Source organism: Peromyscus californicus, unplaced genomic scaffold (assembly GCF_007827085.1).
Source record: "Peromyscus californicus insignis strain IS unplaced genomic scaffold, ASM782708v3 Scaffold_9__1_contigs__length_137607984, whole genome shotgun sequence".
Classification (NCBI taxonomy): Eukaryota; Metazoa; Chordata; class Mammalia; order Rodentia; family Cricetidae; genus Peromyscus; species Peromyscus californicus.
In genome coordinates this window covers 46,739,967-46,761,987 of record NW_026294617.1, presented here as the reverse complement: position 1 = coordinate 46,761,987, position 22,021 = coordinate 46,739,967, and the positions used below count along the sequence as shown (strand labels likewise).

Genomic DNA, 22,021 nt, shown 5'->3' with positions numbered 1-22,021 from the left:
CACCCATGCAGCAAGGGTGTCACTGTGGGGACAAGCAAGGCCCTGGTGCTACACGTGGTGTAGGTACAAGGGGAGTTCAACTCTGATGTGACAAGTTCCGGGAGACTGTCACCAAATGATAGTGTCTGTCCACCCTGACAGGAGGGCTGCCCTCATGAACTCACTGCACAGTTGTTGCTGACACATGAGCTGTACATGACAAGCCAGTCAGCACTCTAGCTCGCAGGGGAGAGGGGGTGCATGAGAACCTACCCTCAACGGAGAAGCTAACAGGTGAGAAGCTTCAGGGGCTTTTGTTACGGGCGTGGCCCCTGGTAGGCTGACCATACCTCAGTTGTCCCCCACCCATGAGCACAGGGGCAACACACACTGGGCTCTGTGGATTATTAAAACAATAACAACAAGCACAAAGTTGGGAGGGGGTGAGAGGTGGTGAGCAGCTCTGGAAGGGGTTACAGGTAGAAGAAGGGGATGAACAGGATCAAAATCATTTGTGTGCCATTCTCCAAGAACTGATAACTGCATATAAAAAAGCGTATGTCCAAATAAGTCTAAAATGGTCCGCAACTAAAATCAAAATTCTAAGTGCCGAGAGGGCATTTAATTGGCAGTTTGTGTTTGTTTTTTTAACTTTTCATGTGCTATATAATCAGCAGTGTGTGGAAGCAAATAAAAATGTAACAGAAACAACGAGAGCAAACACCAAGAGGGTAGAGACCAGGCACTCTTCCGGGTACTTCACTCGCCTTCTCATAATTACCTCAGGGAGAAGGCGCAGCGATTACCCCCATTTTACAGATGAGGAGGTTGAGGCACAAGTAAAGTCATCAGCAAGTGCTACTAAGTAGCAGCCAGGGTTCCAAGTCAGGTCCGCTGGCTCTTAAGACCCTGCGAGCTACTTCCTTCCTAGTGACTGACTCAACAATGCTCTGAACAGTGGTTGGTGCAGGAGCACTGCTTTGAACACAGAGAGGAGAGACATCATTTCTTTGTCCTCTGAGAGGGTTGTGGGAGGACGAATCTGCGAACAGCTGATGAGAGGCACCAGAGCCTGGAGGAATGGGGTACTATGATGGGAAGGCAGGAATCTTTGCTTTTAATGGCGTTTTTACCGATACTATTTATTTATTTATCTTTCTACTTAACTGTGGATCTATTTATACATCTGAAAAGACACAACAAATTATGGCCACCAGATGGCCCACCCCCATACTCTGTTTAAATAGTATCACGTAAGGGCTTGTGTTCTCAGTAAAAATATCTTCCATGGGTTTCACGCATGTGATCATCTGTGAGAGAAAACTCTGAAGGGCACTGGAAAGTTTTGTAAGACTGAACTAGAGGATGGTGTCGGATGGGGTGTGGCGCGGCTGAGCTAGTTGGTTGAGCTCTTGACAGATAAGCACAAGGCTCTGAGCTCGGTCAGCAGCACGACAGAGACGAAAGGATGCTGCTAGACCTCTAGCCAAGCAGCTCACTGCTGCCAGTGGACTTCTCTCCTAGGAGCAGCATTTGCACACCTCAGGCCCAACACACGTGCGTGACCACTGTCTAAAGAAAGTGCAAATTCCACTGAGGGTATCATGAGACCATGTCAAAGATTATGCAAAACCAAAGCTAATACCCAGAAGCTCTTTTAATTAAACATTCAGCTGTCCACCGAAGTCAATTTTTATTATAACATATAGCCCTGTGCCCACCCCCCGCCCTTTTTGAAACAGCTCAGGCAATTGAATTCTCATTGTTGATAAAAAAAAAAATTCATAAGACAGGGTACAGCTGGTTATGCCTTTAGCAAGATGTCAAACTCAGCCTGCACAAAATTAATTGCACCTAATTAAACTGGGGTCATTGGCATTATTGTAAAGCAAGGCTATTTATTAGACAAAGAAAATTTCACAAATACCAATTTGCTTTGCTTTTAGATTTGTGAAAGAGAAGAATTGCTTACATAATTAAATTTGTTTTGCTATTTTAATCTTATTACTTCTCAAAAGATCCACTTTAAATCCTGCCTCGCTTTTGAAATTGCGTAATATTTGAGAATACTAGAGGTCTCCTTGAAACAAGGCATTCAGAAAAAGGCAGGGTTCCTGTAGAGTTCCTGGTGACTGTACAAAGAGAAGTAAAAGCAGATGCAGAGCCACAATTTGCTGTGATGCTGGTACCACCAATGTGAAGACTTAAAAAAAAACAAAACACAGATACACAACAAATTAATGGAATGTGCATGGGATTAATGTGAAGTTTTAGTGATGCACCATGCATTACAAATAAGTCACTTTAGTAAGCACTTCTTATTTCAAGGAGGATCTGCACAGTGAGTCTTGGTACACGTAGACAGGTCAGCCTTTTTCTCAGGCTGGGATGACACAAGCCACTCCACTTAAGTCCAGGAAATTATGCAAAAATTATTACTGTTAGATTCAACATAGTGATTCATTTTCCTGGCAAATGATGCTGGCTCAGTGTATACACACACACACACACACACACACACTCAAAGCCCCTGTGAATCTCTTTTCTTTAAAGCCTCCTGGGTTCACTTTCATGGGTCTGAATTGGCCCTGCTTCCCACCCTCCCACCCAAACACAGAGGAGGTACCAGGTGTTTGTTATTGGCCCCGCTTCAGCCATTCACCAATAAACAGAGAAGACCAAGAAAGAAATGAATTTTGATTCGGGGATGTTGGGCTGGTTGAGATAAGTAAACAGTAATCATTATTCAAACCAGCTGCTCAAAAACACTCTGGGGAGTTTGTTTTTTTAACATACAGCCTGGAGGGAAGGATACAGCTCGTCTAGGCTACTCGCTCTGCAAGAGCAATAAAGATGGTTTTTTAGGATGCCTTTATACTGATGTGTGTTAAAGAAAACCCATTTTAAGGTAAGAAGACAGTGAAAAACTGGCTTTCTCTGTGGCTACTGTGAGGGCAGGAGAAGGGAGAGGAGGGAAAGTTTTCTTTACAATGTCGGGTTGGGTTGTAATGTTTGAAAATGATAGATTTCCTAGATGCCTATTGTTAATGACCTTTCCATCTTATATCCCTGCAGCAGCTAGGCCTGCTCCTGTCCCTCAACACTAAGCTATGTAAGCTCAAAATGTGGACACAGAACAATAACTGATCATTAATATGACCAATGAAAAATTCTGTCGGGAAGCATTATACTAGTAGTAAAAGCCAAGTTGGGAGTGATGGTGTGTCTGTACTCTGAGCACACAGGAGACTGCAGTCGGAGGATGGAAAAGAGAAGGCCAGCCTTGGCCTTACAGCAAGACACCCCGCCACCAAGAATATTATTAAACTTCTTGGAAATCTCATTTCAAAAAATAGGTAATCAACTTTCCTTATTTCCTATTAAGCAGTTAAGACCTTTTTCAAAATGATAAAAGAATGACAAAGATCATACAGTTTCAGTTTAAGAAGGTGATTATGTCTGGATTAGCAAATTTTGAAGGAAAATGTGACACTGTGGATGCCACACTCCAGTACTAGTCAGGTCTAATGAGCTGTGTTATGCAGCAATATCCAACGTTCTCTGGCTATAGTATTAGGCATAAAATGTCTTTATGGGATTATTGTAAGCCTAGCTTACATTTAACAGCTTGCCACTTTTTAAAGAACTGCTTTAAGAGAGCTAACACAGTCTAGAAAAACCTGGCAGTGCTGAATCCTGGTGGACCACTGCAAACTTGAAGTTTGACACACTCAGACTTTCATACTCCTTCAGAATTCCTCGCGTACTGAATACGACTAATGTTTTGCAGGTAAATTCGCATCCTTTAAAAAGCGTAAGCATGAAGCAGGTTGGTTTTCCAAAGACCCCATTCACTTCAGTAGGTCCTGCCTTAAAAAGCAAGCTTACACCTTCAGAGTCCAATACTTGGGATGCTTTGGACAGGGTCTGACTTGGTAGCCCCAGCTTGCCTGGTGCTTACTATATTGGCCTCAAATACTCTCTAATCTTTCTGCCTCAGTATTCCCTGTGCTGGGTCTATGTTACCATGCCTGGCTCCATGCCAATTAATCTTAAATCTGACACTACATTTCATATTGAGGACTGAGCTCTTCAGGGTAGTAGATTCATTGACAGGTCTACCTGGTTCTGGTTGTTTAACTAACCCAACACATCTGCTCTGGTACATTTTGGAGTACTGTACTGCTGAGCTGACATCCTCAAATACTTCTGTAAGAGGTAAGGAATTTCCAGCCTAGTAAAAAGCTTTTGGGATGACTGATAGCTATTCGGGTGGGGTTTGGGAGGGGTGGGAGGGGAATAGAGGTGATGGAAGATAGTAACCAGAATACATTGTAAACATGTATGAAATTAACAAAGAACAAAAGCAATCAACGGAAACACAAAGAAAAAAATATATCCCAATAGCCTAAATGACCACATGTTATATAACAGGGTTATATAATAGTGACTGAGCTTTCCTGGAGTCCTTCCTTCCCACACTATGGCTGACAGGGGTGATGATGGTCCATCATAGCAGATTTTCTATTGACAAGACAAAGTTATGTTTCTTAGAAACATTTAGGATCCTTATTAACTATCATCTTGAGGGGAACTAGAAAAGTCATCCTGTTCTCACAGATGATGAGCTCATCTCAGAACAGAGACGAGCCCATCTGAAAGAGCAGGCTATTAATAATCTCTCTAAGGCAAGCCAACAAGTGCAGCTTGTTATGTGCTACTGCGAAGCACATTTGTGTTTGCATAGTCGTCTCCAGGGGCAAGAGGAGTCGGTGCTTTTCCAATTTGGCTCTGCTGTAAGTCTCAAGTGGCTCTGGGAATTCTAGGGAGGGGATGGAGAGAGGCACCAAAGGGTGGGGAGGGCGGAAGAAGGAGGGATGGAGGAAGCATTTTCTGCGCATCAGTATTCCAGGCACCCCAATTCCTGGCCTTCGGTCCTTCTCCATCAGAGAAGGAACACTTTGTTTTACATATGGGGTTTCTTCATGGAATTTTATTTGACAAGATACGTCTGCTGAAGTCAGGGGTGGTAGTGCACTTCTTTAATCCCAACACTGAGCGGCAGAGGCAGGCGGCTCTTTGTGAGTCCAAGGCCAGCCAGTGGAACATAGCGAGGTTCTGTCTTAATAAAAAAACCAAATCAAGGCAAATACTGAAAGACTCCATGAGACTTAACCACCGCACAGTTCTGAAATCCTACTGAACTAGTATCTGTCGAGGGAAGAAAGACACAAAGGAAAGGAAACAACGGCACCAGGGTATGAAAAACTTTAGAAGGTAAAATGAAACAGACAGAGAGCAATTCAAGTGCTTCCTCAGACTGGCTGGTAGGGGAGGGACACGAATCGATAGCACAGAAGCCCGCATTATCGGGGGAGCACGGTAGAGCTGTGCACAGACTCAGGACTTGAAGGGGCCATTCAGACCAGCTCTCTGCCGGGCTAATCGCTGGCCTAGAAGAATCAGGAAGTTGACCGTCAAGCCAGAAGTGGTCTGGACTGGAGCACCTAGACACGTGCTAACCTTCCAAGCCTTCCTAGGGTTATCAGACACGGCCAGACAGCCTTACGACCCCTCACGGTAAGGCTGGAAGGTTCTTTTCTACTGTCAGTCACAAGTCAAGAAAAAAGACCAGTAGATACTTTCAATTGGCTGCATTCTGGTGAAAGAGTTTGGTCAGTTCCATAGTGAAGATCCCCATTCATTTGTTCAACAATACTCAGAGAGTCTGCATTACTTCATGTGGTTGTCTTGGTAACGAACACAACCAAGATTTGCTTACCAGTAATTTACACCTGAGTGAGGGCAGAAGACACGGAACGGATTTAAATATATTATATAATATCTTAATAAGAGTGACAAGGGCTAAAGAGAAAACCGAATCAAGGTAAGTGGATAAAGAGGATAAGAGAGAAAATGATAAGAACATGGGTGTTTATTTTTTAATAAGGCCGTCAGGGAAGGTCTCCCTGAGGAGATGATGTATGTTAAAAAAAAAAAATCCAACCCATAATATAAGACAGTAAAGTAGCCTTTATTATCCTATATTTAATGATTATCAGATGGAAAGTAAAATAAAGAAACTTACGGAGAAAATCACGGGCAATATAAAGCTCAGTCAAAACTATTTGAAACAGTCAAATTAAAACTTAAAAAGTTTCACTGAAATAAACTATACTAACAATTCTGAAAGTGTAAAGAAAATGGGGAAATACCTAGAAAAATCCATCTCATTAGAACTGACTCAAGAGGGTCGGGGAGATGACTCAGCGGTCAAGAGCACTGGCTGCTCTTCCAGAGGACCCAGACGCAGGCATACATGCAGGCAGAACACTGTCTACATAATCAATCAATCAATCAATCAATCAATCAATCAAATAACCCTTCCAGAGGACCCAGCTGCAGGCATACATGCAGGCAGAACACTGTCTACATAATGAATGAATGAATGAATGAATCAATCAATCAATCAATCAAATAACCCTTCCAGAGGACCCAGACGCAGGTATACATGCAGGCAGAATACTGTCTACATAATCAATCAATCAAATAACCCTTCCAGAGGACCCAGCTGCAGGCATACATGCAGGCAGACACTGTCTACATAATAAATAAATATATAAACCTTAAAAAAAGTGACTCAACAGGGCAGCAACGGGATGTCCAGGAAGAGCCCCAGTGAGGGCCCATCATCGACAGTGTAGCTGAAACCCGGGGCCTCGGCCCAGACCAATGATTCTTTTGTGATGAACTTGTGTACGTAAAGATGTATGGATAAAGGGCTTTACTGCGCGACCCACTGTGTCAAACTGCAGCTTCCATGGCCACAGACTTTCTCTTTCTTCCTTTTTTATCTTAAATTTTAAGGCAATCTTAAATTGAGGGCAGATGTGAGGGTACAGGAGATGGATGGGATCGAGATGCATGATGTGAAAGACATGAAGAATCAATAAAAAAAGAAAGTTAAAAAAAATGAAAAACAGGTACAATCAAATATCCCTCTTTTTAGATTTATTTATTTATTACGTACACAGTGTTTTGCCTGCATGTGTTCCTGCAGGCCAGAAGAGGGCACGAGATCTCATTACAGGTGGTTGTGAGTCACCATGTGATTGCTGGGAATTGAACTCAGGACCTCTGGAAGAGCAGTCAGTGCTCTTAATCTCTGAGCCATCTCTCCAGCCCAATCAAGTATTTCTTAAGGAATGCAAGCAGTTGTTTAAACAGACACATACACACCAGAACAATGCAGGTAAGTTCTACCGACCTCACAGAAGCAGATCATTACAATATTATATAGACAACCAGGGGTACAACAGGAAAGAACCGTAAGTCCCAGCCCATTTTTAAGCCAGGTAATTCTAAAATCAGACAAAATATTTTAACAAAAGAATACAAAAGACCCATGTCAATCATGAATATAAATGTAACAATCTTAAGCAAGATATTAAAAATAAAGAATATGAAAAAAGGATAATTTATTTATACCAATCAACTTAGGTTTATATTGGATATGCAAGGATGGTTCAACGTTTTGAAAATCTATAATATACTTCACTGACTCATTAACAGATCAAGATCAAGTAAGTGACAAAGTTATTTCAGCAATGAAGAAAAATCATGTGGTAGTATTCATCATCCACTTACGATCAAGGTTCTTTGTAAATTATTAACACAGGGGAACATTACTAATTCTATTACAAAGAGTAATTAGATATGACATATAATTGCCGTCACTCTAAAAAGGCGATTGCAGAAATAGCCTACTCAGTATGAGGAGTGAGCTAATGATTCTACCCACTGTGATTTCTAATCTTCACTATATTCAAATACCTGTCAGGTACAAAAGAAACAGAAAGAAAACTGAGGCCAGAGGCTGGAGAGAATCAATCGAGCCACTGCACTTGGTAAAAGAGATTGTTTACAAATCCCCAAAGAATCTTTGTAACCCACAGACGACTCTAAGAAATTACAGAACTATTATCAGCGATAGTGAAGTGAGTATAAGACCCACTGGTGGTGTAGCAGAGTGGTAGAGCACGGCCTAGCACTCACAGGACTAGGTTTGACCCCTCCCCCTGCTACAGGAAGTGGTGGAAGGGGGGTTGGCTAGCTTAAGAAGTTAGCTGCAATTCTTTCTCTTTGGCAGCAAGCCACAAGAAAGCTTTATTACAGGGAATTTAAAGAGTCAAGACAGGAAGTCTCTAGAAATAAGTCTAACAAAACACGTGCAGCATCTCTAAATGGAAAACCACAAATCCTTATTTTCAAAAAGACTTCATAAATGGAAAGATAGACCGTGTTCATGGATAAGAAGATTTCATACTGTGAAAATGTAATTCTTCCTAAATTGATCTATACACAGATTCAATGAGAATCTTAAAAAAAAATCTATGAAATTATTGAACTTTATTAGATGACTTAAATTTATATGGAGGAATTAAAAAAAACCATGATGTATTCTCTCATTTTATTAAAAGCATTAATTTTCTTTTTTGTCTGACTGAAAAGATTAAGGGGACTTGACTATCCAAACATTGGGATGGATGTATTTTGAAGCTATAGTAATTAAAAAAATAAATAAATAAAGTTTTGGAGCAAGAGTAGGAACAATGAAATAAACAAGTAAAATAAATATTCCCATGATTGTAAAGCACGAGCAGGAGTGATCTGAGAGATCAGTGAGTGGAGGAGGTAATTAATTAATTAATTATGTTTAATGCAGTAGTTTATGTAGCCACTTTTGCAATGGTGGGAATTGGGATGTTTTGGAATGCTTGCTGCTGTCACATGCTGCTCAAAAATCCTCTTGTTCATGTCTTCTGCACAGGTGAGAATTTCTCTTTGATTTGAACATAATAAAATGGTTGCTATAAAGAGAAAGAAGAAAGCAGTCTTCTCTCCCATACCTTGTAAAGAAATCAATCAACTGATTACAGATTTCTAAAAAACCAACACTTTCAACCTTTGGTAGGACTAGCAAATATCTACTGGACTATGGGTAGAAATAGGTTTTGTTTGGCTTTCGAGACAGGGTTTTCTGTAGCACAGGTTCACCTTAAACTTGCTATCTACTCAGGTGGGCCTTGAGCTCTGACCCTTCTCCCTACACTTCCTGTGGGCTGGGATTACAGGCAAGTGTCACAATGCCCCGTTAAGTGCTGTGGATATGGCTCTATATAAATAAAACACTGATTGGCGAGTGGCCAGACAGGAAGTATAGGCGGGACAAGGAGAGAGGAGAATTCTGGGAAGTGGAAGGCTGAGAAGTGGAAGGGAGAGACGCTGCCCGCCACCGCCATGACAAGCAAGATGTAAGGTACCGGTAAGCTGCGAGCCACGTGGCAACTTATAGACTAATAGAAATGGGTTAATTTAAGATAGAAGAAGTAGATAACAAGAAGCCTGCCACGGCCATACAGTTTATAAGTAATATAAACTTCTGAGTGATTATTTTATACGTGGGTTGTAGGACTGTGGGGCTTGGTGGGACCTGGAGAGAAGCTCTCCAGCTACAGTTAAGAAAGATTTCTCACACAAAATTACGGGCAACACTGACGAGGAAAAAAAATTACTTATATTAAAATCAAGACTTATAGTCACAAAACACATAAGGAAGTGAAAAACAAGTCACAAGCTGAGAAAAGATATTTGCAATGTATATTTAGGATTCATAATATGGAATAATATTATGAGTAATATTAGGATTAAATAACCTTGATAAGGAAAAGCATACACATGAAGAAGAAGAAGAGGAGGAGGAGGAGGAGGAGGAGGAGGAGGAGGAAAAAGCTAGAAATTTGAAATAAGACACAGACTTTTCACAGAAGAGGATATGCAACTAGTTAACAAACACGAAATGCTGCCATATTCCTATTCAACCAACAAATAGTTTTTCAAAAATAATATGAAGTGCTGAAAGGTCTCAGAGGCACGGGGTCTCTGAAAGACTCCTGCTAGGAGAGTATCCTGTGACTACCATGTTAGTAAATGATTGTCATGCATCTCATCAGTGTGAACATTCATGTATTTTCCTCATAAATCCACCCTCATGTGCACACTAAAGAGAAATTCTCCAACCTGTGCAGAAGACATGAACAAGAGGGTTTCTGAGCAGCATGTGACAGCAGCAAGCATTCCAGAAGATCCCAATGTCCACCATTACAAAGGTGGCCACATAAACTACTGCATTCACTCAGGAGAGCAGATTGTGGAATTCAAAACCACGCATGCATGGGCAGAGAGTCCAAAAGAGCCAGTTCCTATTCACGTCAAACAGCAGCGTGCCTCCAGTAACTCCAACATGTTACACGGCTCAGGTGAAATAACGTCTGCTCTCAAGAACACACACATTTGATAGTTAACGGATCCTAAACTGTGCTGTAACTCCAAAGGGAGAATGAGAGGAAGAATGGAGGGCGTGTCTGTGGGCAGAATGGGATAAAAGATAAATCCCAGTTTTCTTATTTCCTTCCTTCCTTCCTTCCTTCCTTCCTTCCTTCCTTCCTTCCTTCCTTCCTTCCTTCCTTCCTTCCTTTCTTTTTTTTTCAGAGACAGGGTTTCTCTGTATAGCCCCGACTATCCTGGAACTCACGCTATAGACCAGGTTAACCTCAAACTAGAAGAAACAATAGATGGCTATTTGAACTGAAACCTGAGCATATAAGTATTTTATGTACAGATATGTAGGTAAACACCCAAATTAGCAGCCAAGGAGCTGGAGTGTACTGCTTCTGCTGAGCACAACAAGATGCGGACACGCGTGTATACACACATTACAATACACAGTCCTGTACCTTATAATAGAGCAGGGTATGGGGGTCAAGGAATGATGAATATGGTCACTGCCACCTTCGTGGATAGATGTAAACACACATTTGATTAATATGTAAATGCATTATATCAAACTGCACGACGTGTCCCACAAATATATTAAACACACCTGATAAGAACACATAGGTATGAGTTTACAAAGAAAGCTTCCCATTTGTACCAGATGGATGTAACAGTGTGCCAAGACAGGTGGGGCTTCTAGATAAGACATTCTGGCCCCCTGGGGGTGGAGCAGAGAGCAAGAGCAAAAATCTGTAAGGCCATGCACAATGGCCCAGTCTCCTCATTTCACACTCAGGAAAGTCAGGACGAGAAAAACGAAATGAGTTGCTATTCTCATTATGCAAAGTAGATTAAGACAAAGCTGCAGGTCTCCAGGCCAGGATGCTTTCTGCCACAGCCACCAGGAGGTGAAAGGCCAGGGGGCAGACTAACTGGAGGTCAGTACCCAGCTAAGGAAGAGATGCCTTAACATTCCATGAGCAAACCAGAGTGTGCTCTTGATGCTCCCACCTACCTGTCCTGCTTGGAACACACGCACTCGTGTGAGCATGTGTCTGTCTCTGATCTCCGCTGATTTACAGGACTCTCCAAGCACCAGACAAGGCTTAGTGAAATCAGACAGGGCAGGATTAGGTAGATATTGGGTTGCCTAATTCTGGGTCTCCCATGAAGCAGAGATACAGCAATAATCTTCTGGTTGAATGAATGCAAGGCGTTATCATTTGTTGCTAGCTCTGGGCTTAATGTTGTCATTATATGCAGTACTTACATAGGGCATGTTTGCTTTCGGCTCAAAAGACAGAGAACCAGACGTGGTGGGGGTGGAGTGGAGGGAATCAAGGAGTGTTGGTGGGTCTTTGGTTACTACTCTCTTCATGGAAACAATGTTCTATATGCTTTCATCGACGGCTTGGAATGTAACACTTTTGAAAATTATCTATTAGTGGGAGTATCCACTAATCAAAGTAGCCCCCAGAATGGAGGCATGGTCCTCATCTAGGAGTGGCATAGAAATGGAGGGTTTCAAGCTTAGCTGAGACACACTGAACAAGAACCTTCACCTCAATTCCCCAGGCGACATATGAATGTGCTAAAAGTTCAGAAGCCTTTTCTGTTTCCCTGGCAAAATTGGAACCTTAACATATTTTATTTGGAAAGGAAAGCTATGCAAATTACCAATAACCTCTTGAAATAACTAATGATTAAGTGAGTAATGATATCCTATAATAAAGACCAAGAAAAAACTACCTAGCAGACAAGTTAAGAACAGTAATAAACACTGAACGATCAAAGTGAGAATTATATTTCTCATGTAATGGTATTCATTGCAATCAAATGCATTAAGGGGGGACTCTGGGTGACTTTGGGGCTGCTTTGTGAGAAATCTGGTGGTCTGCCACAGGTGGAAGGCATCACTTGCTTAGGCTTGTGGCCTGATCACCCATCCCCCAACACTGTGAAATCAGTGTTCTCTTCAAAGACCAATGAGATATAAAAACGTCACCTCCCGTCACTGGGCAATGGGCCATAGCAACAATCACCACTGAAAATAAAGGAACGCACAAGTGGGAAGGGTCCTGCCTAGAACCCTGAACTAACCACAAAAGGACACAGGGCTGTTGTTTATTAGACCTACAGGTACCACACGGTACACACCAGAAAACCAACTGAAAAGCGCACTCACCTTGAGGAAAGGCTGGGCTTCCCGCTTTTGCTACAGCTGGTGTAGATTCCGGGACCATCGTCAAAGAAGCTTCCAAGGGCCAGCTTCTGTCTGATAGACTCTCTCTCATTTTTTTGTGCCTAAATTTTCAAGAAAAAAAAAGTGCTGATCAGTGGGCAGACACATCGCAAGCATAGGGAGTCCACCTTGCTAAATTTCTTGGACTGTAACACCAGACAAAAAATAAATGGGCTGTAGTCCAGAGAGGTTTCAATTATTAAAAGCTGAAATGAAATCACTTCTGGCTTCAGTTCCAGTTCTTTGGTGGCTCTTTTTGATCTCCAGTTTAGGTGATCACTGTGGTGCCAATCCATTCCACCCGACTAGATGGAGTTGGTTTGTAACAATTGCCTGTCACCTACTAGTCAGGTCAGGGAGGCCAACAATTTCTCCTGAATTCAGTCACTCTGGTCCCAAATGAGGCTTTCCCCCAGACTTTTCCTTCTCTCTCCCCTGTACGTCCCTTCAGCCGACACCCTCGACAGCAAGAACAATAACTCATTCAGTCATGCACACTGGATTCTGGGAGCTGGCTGATGCCGTAGCTTGGTCTGGCACAGAGCCTTCCAAGACCAATACCGCATCTGCCCGCATTGGGCTTACAGTTTTGCTGGGCATGATGACTGTTTCTGTCGAGGCGTTTGCCTCCTATTACCAGAGTATGTATGAACATGTGTATGAGGCCTGTGAGAGCTGGAGAGTGGTAGTTGGTCTCATCGGTCTCATATTTGATTCGAAGCACGCATAGTAAAAAGACTTGAACTATGCTACTGTGATCATTTGGGTGTGTTTACAATACTCGGCTTCCTATTAAAAGCCCCATAAAAACTCACCATGCTGAACTTTTAAGCCCCTTAAACAACGGGGGAGGAGATCAGAAATGATTTCCTTAGTTAAAAAATAAAACTACTACAAAAGCAACCACGAAACCTGGGCTGAGAAGATTTGGGGGTTTCTGTTTGGTGGGATGAAAAGGTTGAGTGGGACCATCTCATGTGATGAGCAGGTTGCTAAGGACTGCCCCCACCCCCCACCCCTGCTGGTTACAGGACTTGGTGCTGCCAGTGTTCTCCCTACAGAAGGTTCTAGAGCCCTATCTGTGCACTCCTGTGTCAGAAAGATGAACTGTATATCCAGTTGGAAGGATGGGCTGACGAATGACTCGCTTCATTCCCGTGTGAAAGGCTGAGTGCAATGAGGGTTGCTCTGTCTCACAGCGCGTGCAGTCACATGTGGCTGTCTGCATTTGAATCTAACAACTGGTTAATTAAAATTTAAATTCAGTTCCTCAGTCAATCTGGCCTCATTTCAGGAGCTCAAAAGCCATCGGGGATGAGTATGGATATCATATTGGACAGCACAATAAAATATGACAGCATAGTATTTTTACAACCGTTCCCATGTTCTGGCCTCAGCAGGCTGTGTTAGACTGAACTAGTGTGTTTAAAATACACATCCTGGGGTGCTAGATCCAGACACTTAATTTCAGAAGGTTTAAAAACTTGTTATTCAAAGAAAGCTCACCTCTACGCTCCTCTTCTCCAAGACTTTAATTCTGAATACATAAGCATTATTCTAACTGACACTTAGCAGTGATATCTATCAATACACCTCCCTCCCATTTTGGCACACACCGAAGATATTCTGTAATACTAGGAGTTAGTATTTTCATACAGATGTTTCTTACAAGGAAGATACTAATTTCACTCTGTGTGTTGCCCTGCTCCAGTACTGAGCACTAAGAAAGTCATTATGAGATTGTCAAGGGAAACAGGAATGCCTTTTATTTGGCTAAGCACTCACAACTGTAGTTCGGGCCCCTCCATCAAGGCCTACTGCCCTCTCAAACACAGACCAAGCTAGTGAAACAGAGCCCATACCATCTGCAGTTAGCACAGATTTAGCTCAAATCACTGAGCCTGTGTCTCAACCACAAGTCCTCAACAGTCAGAAAACTATTAAATAGAATTGAATATCTAAATAAAAACCAGGAGATAATGTGAGTGTCCATGATTGATGGTCAACAATTTGCTGGTTCAAAACTGGTCTGGATCTGGAGGGAGTACTGACGAAGAGCAACACCTATCCCCATTGTTCTGTGTCAACACACTCTTGGTTTCTTGTCCATTCTTTCTGGAATACACAGTGCTACAGATATTGGTGTTAGTGGGGGGGAGGGCGCTAAAAAACATTTTCCCCATTTCCCTTTCTGGATTCCACTGAACAAAAGTTAAGGAAAATAGAATATAAAGGTTAATGATAATTCCATTACTTAGATCATTGCTAACAGTTGGTATATTTCCTCCTAGTTTTTAAAAATTTTGTGCCTGTACTGAAGATTTCCTATAGAGCACTTCACGCTCTTTAAAAACACGCTTTCGAATGATTGCTTATCATCCCGCCCTATGGAGTTTCCTTCTACAGTTAGCCACTTGGGGTTGTGTCAACTTAAAAATAACATCTTTACATAAGTCCCTGCCCACATGGCTGATGATTTCCCAGGGATGAGTTCCTGGAAGTGGGATTGTCAGATCAGCTGGGAGCGAACATTTGTTGAAGCTCTTGACACATCTTGTCACATCGCTCCAAAGAAAAGCTGCTTCCGTTCACATGCCCACCAGCAATGCAAAGTGTGCTTCTACTGCCTTCCGGCTAGCACAGAGTGCTGGCTGCTGCTGTTGTTAGTGTGACAGGCGCTCACGCTCTCTTCATCCCAACTCCTTCCCTTTATCCTTGAGAATAAATGGTTAAGTGTTTGTGTTACTATATTTTCTTCCCTCTGAATTACTTATTCCTGGGTTTGTTTATTTTTCTACAGAGATCTGAGGGTTTGCAATTCGCTATATGAAGGGAATTTGTCCTTTCGACTTTTAGCTGTGTTTTGTGGTTGAGTCAATAGTTCGCTTCCTCTGTCACGTTGCTGGTGGCTTTCGTGCATGGAAGACTCTGCCCAGTTCAGACTGGAAACTAATCTCCATTGACGATGGAGATTGACTAAGGGAGTTCTCAGAGATGGCTGGTGGTAGGGTAGCCAGCGATAAATGGTAACCTAATGATTAATCCTCCAATGGCTTCCGTTTAGAAGACGAGAAACTGAGGGTAACAAGAGGTTACCCTATTGTTAGGGAGAAGATCTAGGGTTTAAGTGTATGCTTTCTGGTTCTAGATCTTTCTTCTTTTCCACCTTGTGAAGGAAAGAGTGCAGGCTAACGATAACAGTGGGCACTATGGTGAAGACACACTGTGGGACTAGAGTTATGGATCAATTTCTCCTGACACGGATGTGATGCCTCCCCAGAAAAGCACAAAACACTGCGCTGCAGAGCATCTCTTACCACAGGCCAACTGTAAACAGATATTTACAAACACCTTCGCAGACACTCTCCTCATCAACACAGTTCAGCCCTCTTTTTACAGCATCTGATTCCAAGTGTTTCAAGTACCATAACTTTGACTACTAGAAAGCCAGAATCTTCTATTGTCTGAGGAAATCTGTCCTGAGGGCATTTGGACCTCACACCTCCCAGAGACCAGAGACGCCCCAGGTTGAAGCCGGCAGAGAAAGGGAAAGACTAACACAAAACAACACTGTCTGGATGTACTACAGCCAGCAGGGCCAAGAACACTACTCAAAAGCCTTGGGAAAGACCCTCATAAAACAAACCTTAAATGTCTAAAGTTGATATTGTTAGCAAACAGCCAAAGTGCAACTGAGGAATAGTGGCTCATGGCCACAAGATAGAAAAGCTGTTCAAAACCAAGATGGAAGTGAAACTGGTCTTAGATGGTAACTTGTTTGTTTGTTTGTTTGTTTTTTGAGACAGGGTTTCTCTGTGTAGCTTTGCACCTTTCCTGTAGCCCAGGCTGGCCTCGAACTCACAAAGATCCGCCTGCCTCTGCCTCCTGAGTGCTGGGATTAAAGGCGTGCGCCACCACCGCCCGGCTCTAGATGGTAACCCTTAATCAGTCTCAGGCAGTTCTGTCCTCAGCCACGGCTGCATTCCTTACTGCCACACACTGTGCCTGGGCAGATAAGGCTTACGGTGGCCTTCAAGGGTGTGTGCAAGCTACAAGGACCTTACAGGGCACTTAGATTTCTTTCCCAGTGTGAAATAGATCTACTGCAATTCCCCAAATGTGGCAGGAAGAGCATGTCCTAAAGGAAATAATAGAATATTCTGCTTGGGTAGACGTTGTCTATTTGAAACCCAGCTGTCTCCAGGTCCTTTCTATGCTGTTTTCAGGACCCAGCGTGAACCCTTCCCTTATATTAATACAACTGTATCATTCCCACATTCTCTCCTAGGCTCCTTCTGCTCTCACGGCTGGCTCATGCTTCGTTGCTGGTGGCATCTAGGTGTCTCTGAAGCCAGGGGTACTTGTCATTTAACCTAATACTCTGCACAGACATTTCTAAGGATGGATTAGGTATGTCTTACGTTTCTAAAATATATTGCACTGGCACATAGTGTTTGTGTGGAAACACATCGGTGAGGCATAAGGAACACTCCCTGGGCAGCAACACTCCAAACCTAATTAAAAAGTCACTGGTGTTCGAGACAACAGCAAGGGCTTCCTCCTCCTAAGTCATGCACATGGTGTAACCATAGCCAGTCAGAAAGGCTTGCCAGACTAAGAGGAATTTAATCTCCCCCAAAGGTTTATATACATATACACACACACACATATATATACATATACATATACACACACATATATATACATATACATAGACACACATATATATACATATACACACACATATATATATATACATACACATAGACACACACACACACACACACACACACACACACACACACACACACACACATATATATATATATACATATACATAGACACACACACACATATATAATATGCCTAAAAACTCCCGGGACCTAACTGACGGAAACTGCACAGAAATGCTGTGGGATGGCGTTGTTGGTGCTGGAGAACGGCTCCGTGGTAAGAGTACTGACTGCTCATGAGCCTTGACTGCCCCTTTCTCCATCTCCTGTGCCGCTACAAACTGAAAGAATTGTTTGCAAAGGCAATGAAGTAAACGTAGTGGGTTTCCCTATCGACAAGTTCCACGTCTGAGATTCAACAACCGAGGGCTGAAAGTGCGTGAGGGGGAAATCTGTCTGGACCATGCATGTACACACACTTCATTCTTGCTATTCCCCGAACAACACAATGACTATATACAAGGCATCTGTCTGTATTGTACCAAGTACGGCAAATAAAGTGTATGAGAACTCTGCATTACTTTATGTTGAAGACTTGAACTTGAATCTGTGATTTGTGTGTGAGTGTGTGTGTGTGTGTGTGGGGGGGGGGTGTTGGAAGCAAAGCCACATAGATAGGAAGAGATAACTAGACTTTCGACAAGGCTGACAGGGACAATGGTGTCCACAGAGGAAGAACTTCCTAAGTAATATGGGCTACATCATCTCAGGAGCCAATGGTCTCCTTTGCCCAATGGGAGTCAGTGTTCCAGGAGCTGCTGAGACATCAGTATGCCGAGTGGAGACTATGCATGTGCATGCACGCGCGCACACACACACACACACACACACACACACACACACACACATGCTCTCCGTGGGTGACACATTTCTTTGAGTCAGTAGTTCCCTAACCCGAATGTGCATGGCAGTCACCCAGAGGGCTTGTGAAAGCGCAGGCCACGCTTCTGCTTCAGGCCTGGGCTGGCGCTGAGAGGGTGCAGGCCTCTGAGCTTCCAGATGCTGCTGCTCTGATGTTCAGAGGCACAGCGCTAACTCCCCTTCCCCCACACCCACATCTGTTCCATGTGGCATGTCCAGCCTCTGCAGCCAGGACCACGTGATCGGTAGCAGTCTGGCCTCCCCCAAGACCCTGTGAGGACGCTTGTTTGAAGCAATTAATGATCTTCTTGCCTCCCTGCAATCTATCACCTTGTGATACCTAGTTCGTCACCATTAGCAGCATCCACCAGGGAACCCAACTGGGAATCCGCCGCTCCCTGTGGAGAAGCACTCTTCCTTTAGGAAATGGCGGTCACTTGTTTCTCTCCTCTGCCTGGAAGACAGCTGGACTGTAATAACTGGAGGCGGCTCTCTAGGGTGGGCGAGGCTGAGGCTTTGAAAGATCAGGAAGCAAAAGTACAAGATGTATTTGTTCAGTGGCAAATTTCAGTGACTTTCTTTGAAATTAAACAGTAAGCAAGAAAACTTAGGTATATGGCTGATACTTTTTAATTATTTTCTTGCTGAGATACACCGTGGATTTGTAACAAGCTCAGAATAGGAAAATAGCATTCTATGAGAAAAGAAATGGAATACCTTTGAATGCCAAAGTGCATAAATACTTGTATCAGGCAGGTTATTTCAAATTCTTGCACTTTATTTTATTCCCTGGGAAGTGCTTTTAAATTATGAGTGGATATAGTCGCTAAATGGCATTGGATCTTTCCACTGTGTGGCTGAACGGATATTAAGCCTGGACACTTTCCTTTTCATTTAGTATTTCTGACATTTTCCATTTCACTTACACTAAACAGTCTACCAAAAGGTCACGAAGAAATGTCAGCTGCAGGTTTCCTGGACTGCCTTTGAAATTCCAGGACCACTACTAGGGAAAGCTGGCCTTGAATACCTATTATCCAGGAGGGGCACTGTGGGGGCAAGTTCATCTGTTTTACCTGAGAATGGCTGACATCCAAAGTGCTGGGCTATCAGTTTATAGGACGAGGTGTTTACATTAGTGTGACCTGAAGGTGGCTTTGAGCAGTGCTGCTGACTGTCCGCCTTCCCATGCTCTGAGGGAACAAGCGCTGCTCTGCAAGGGCCCTGATACGGACCCCGTCTGACTGTTACGGATGAGAGCAAAAGGGTTTAACAAAGACCTGTCGTTGTGTGTATTTTCAGGCTGAGGATTCAGTAGAGGTTAAAAACTCTACTGGCTGGCTGCTCTGATTCTCTGATCTTTCAGCTTTCACCCTGCTATCTGACTCTGGGTTTTTATTATTAAGACCAAATAGGATTTGTGCTACAATTTTAAGTTCAGCAGTTACTTAGAATGGGAACTTTGGTGATGGGGGGAAAAAGTATAACCGTCAAACCTGACTGCTAGAAGTGTTCAAGCCAAACCCCAACAGGGTATACAGTTGGCTTCCCACCCTCCGCGCAGCCGATCCCAAACAGAAGCTGTTGGGAACAGTCTGCGCTCATTTCTAGTTCTCAAACAACTGCGTGCCCAGATGACTTCTGCACAGGACAGTGCTATCTGGCAACTCTATTTTTAACGGGTGCCATTTCAGAAGCCCATCACAGTCATTCAGTATCACCGCCAGGAACACAACAGTCCAAGACACTGTCTCGTTATGAAACGGCCCTGGTCAACTGCCAGGGAACCGGTGCCTTCAACCCATGGGCAGAATGGACTTAGGGTCTGGGAGAGAGGGGACAAGTGGATGACCTGAGAAGAGGGTAGAGCAGAGACTGGGCCACAGGATCCGGGGTGGAGACTGACACTACTTGAGATTATGGAAACTCTTTGAGCCTTGGGTTTGTTTTGTCTTGTTTTGTTTTTTAAGAGATAATATCTATTTCTCAGGTTGTTTGGACAATTTAAAAAAAATACAGGAAGTGCTGGACATGTCTGATGCAGAGAGAAAATGGTAGCTGATAGTCTATTAATGGCACCTGATGTGGGCATAATGGAAGAGTGGGCAAGATGAGGAGTGTAGAAAGGTAACAAAATATTAAAGTGCTGGAACTATGTGGAACAAGTAAGCCCATCAAGACAGAAAGTGTCTGTCCAAGGCGAACTGGACAAAGGGTGTGGGGTGACTTCTAATGGTCCCAGGTTTCTTTTGAGGGAAATACAATGTTCTTGAACTAAATAGTAGTTTGCACAAGCTTGTGAATCTACTAAAAGCCATTTAAAAAGTGTTTTGTTTTGAGACAATGTCTCACTATGTAGCCTTGGCTGGCCTGGAACTCGCTATGTGGACCAGGCCGGACTCAAACTTGAACTCACTGAGATCTGCCTGCCTCTGCCTCCCAAGTGCTGATATTAAAGGCATGCAATACCTTTCGTTGTGATTGTTGTTGTTGTTTTGAGACAGAGCTTCTCTGTGTAACAGCCTTGGCTGTCCTGGAACTTGATTTGTAGACCAGGCTGGCCTGGAACTCCCAGAAATCCACCTGCCTCTGCCGCCTCCTGAGTGCTGGGATTAAAGGTGTGCACCACCACCACCCAGCTTTATATTTCTTTTAATAAAATACTCTGCTGACTCCCAAAAGAAAAGAGCTAGCGTCCTAAAATAATTCCTGAGAAGAGAAGCAGAGGAGAAGGAAGGAGGCCATAACAAGAAAGGGGTACATATGGTTTTCTCAGTGTTTCACTGAACATTCTAGAAACAGCCCATTTCCTGACCACGATGGCTGATAGAGGTTGGGCCACTGGGTGATCCTGAAGCTGAGGGCTTCATATTAAGAACATTTGATTCCTCGTTCTGAAGAAAAGGAGACCCTGGCCCCTAAGCTGGAGGAGATTTTCCCCAGGTGGCCGAGGGGGAGGCAGGGCCCAGGCTTGGGTGACTAACGTGGTTCTTCAAGCATATTCATGCCTCTGAGCTGGGAGCCAGGAGAGTTAATGGAGGTCGGGTGGCTGCTTTCCCTCAGTAATTGTGTGGGGAGGGCAGAGCCTGTCAGGAATGGCAGCTGGCATTCCGGGTTCCTGTTTATCGCAGTTTATCTCAGGCAGCCATTTCCATTCACCTTTTAAAAAAAACATGAGGCGCAGCTGTGGCTTCACTTTAAATATTTTCCCTTCCAGCCTTTTAATTTTTTTTTTTCCACGGGGTCCTCCCTAATCCTCCACTGTAATTAGATGTAAGCCACCAGGGACAACACCTCTGTAGGACAAAGCTGAGTCTGCCAGGTCCTGGGACGGCACTGGTTCCCTTATTGTGTGCACAGTGGCCTGGGAACAGACAGCAAAAGGCAGCTTCTCCAGGCTTCCTCAGGGACAGAGCCAGAGCCAGTCCTGGGCTGCGTGCTTAAACCATTACTCATGCCTCCCTTCCCTCTGTCCGCTAATGTTCATTTAGATACCCTCTACCTTGGCACAGCCTTGGGGGAAAGTTTTGGAGGTCCATGTTGGCTGTGGACGTTCTTGCAGGCAGCACCTGTTCATGTAGCATGTTTTTCTGTGCCTGCCCCCCTGGATCCTAAGCTGCTCCTGGAGGGAAGACTCAGCCTCCCTTCAGAGACCTTGCTGCAGTGTAGAAGCGAGGAACAAGAAGCGAGGAACAAGAAGTGAGGAACAGGAAGCGAGGAACAAGAAGCAAGGAACAAGGCTGTTGGCAGATGATGGAGGACAGCTGCTTCCTCTTCTTCTCCTCCTCCTCCTTCTTTCTTCCTCTTCTTCAGATTTATTTATTTATTTTTCAGAATATGAGTGTCTGCCTACACATATGTATATGTACCA

The 22,021-nt window shown here is 43.5% G+C and overlaps 1 protein-coding gene across 6 annotated transcripts in view; it reads right to left on the bottom strand.

The window, feature by feature from the left end:
* The window catches only part of Schip1 (schwannomin interacting protein 1), a 760,409-nt gene that overhangs the window by 19,435 nt on the left and 718,953 nt on the right, over positions 1-22,021 (bottom strand). For 5 of the 6 annotated variants that reach the window (XM_052730308.1, XM_052730309.1, XM_052730310.1 and 2 more), the window contains one exon: positions 12,500-12,618. In XM_052730308.1, coding sequence (XP_052586268.1) covers positions 12,500-12,618 — 119 coding nt within the window. Of the gene's footprint in view, positions 1-12,495; positions 12,619-22,021 lie in introns of those variants that run through there. The other variant, XM_052730313.1, reaches the window with a different exon arrangement.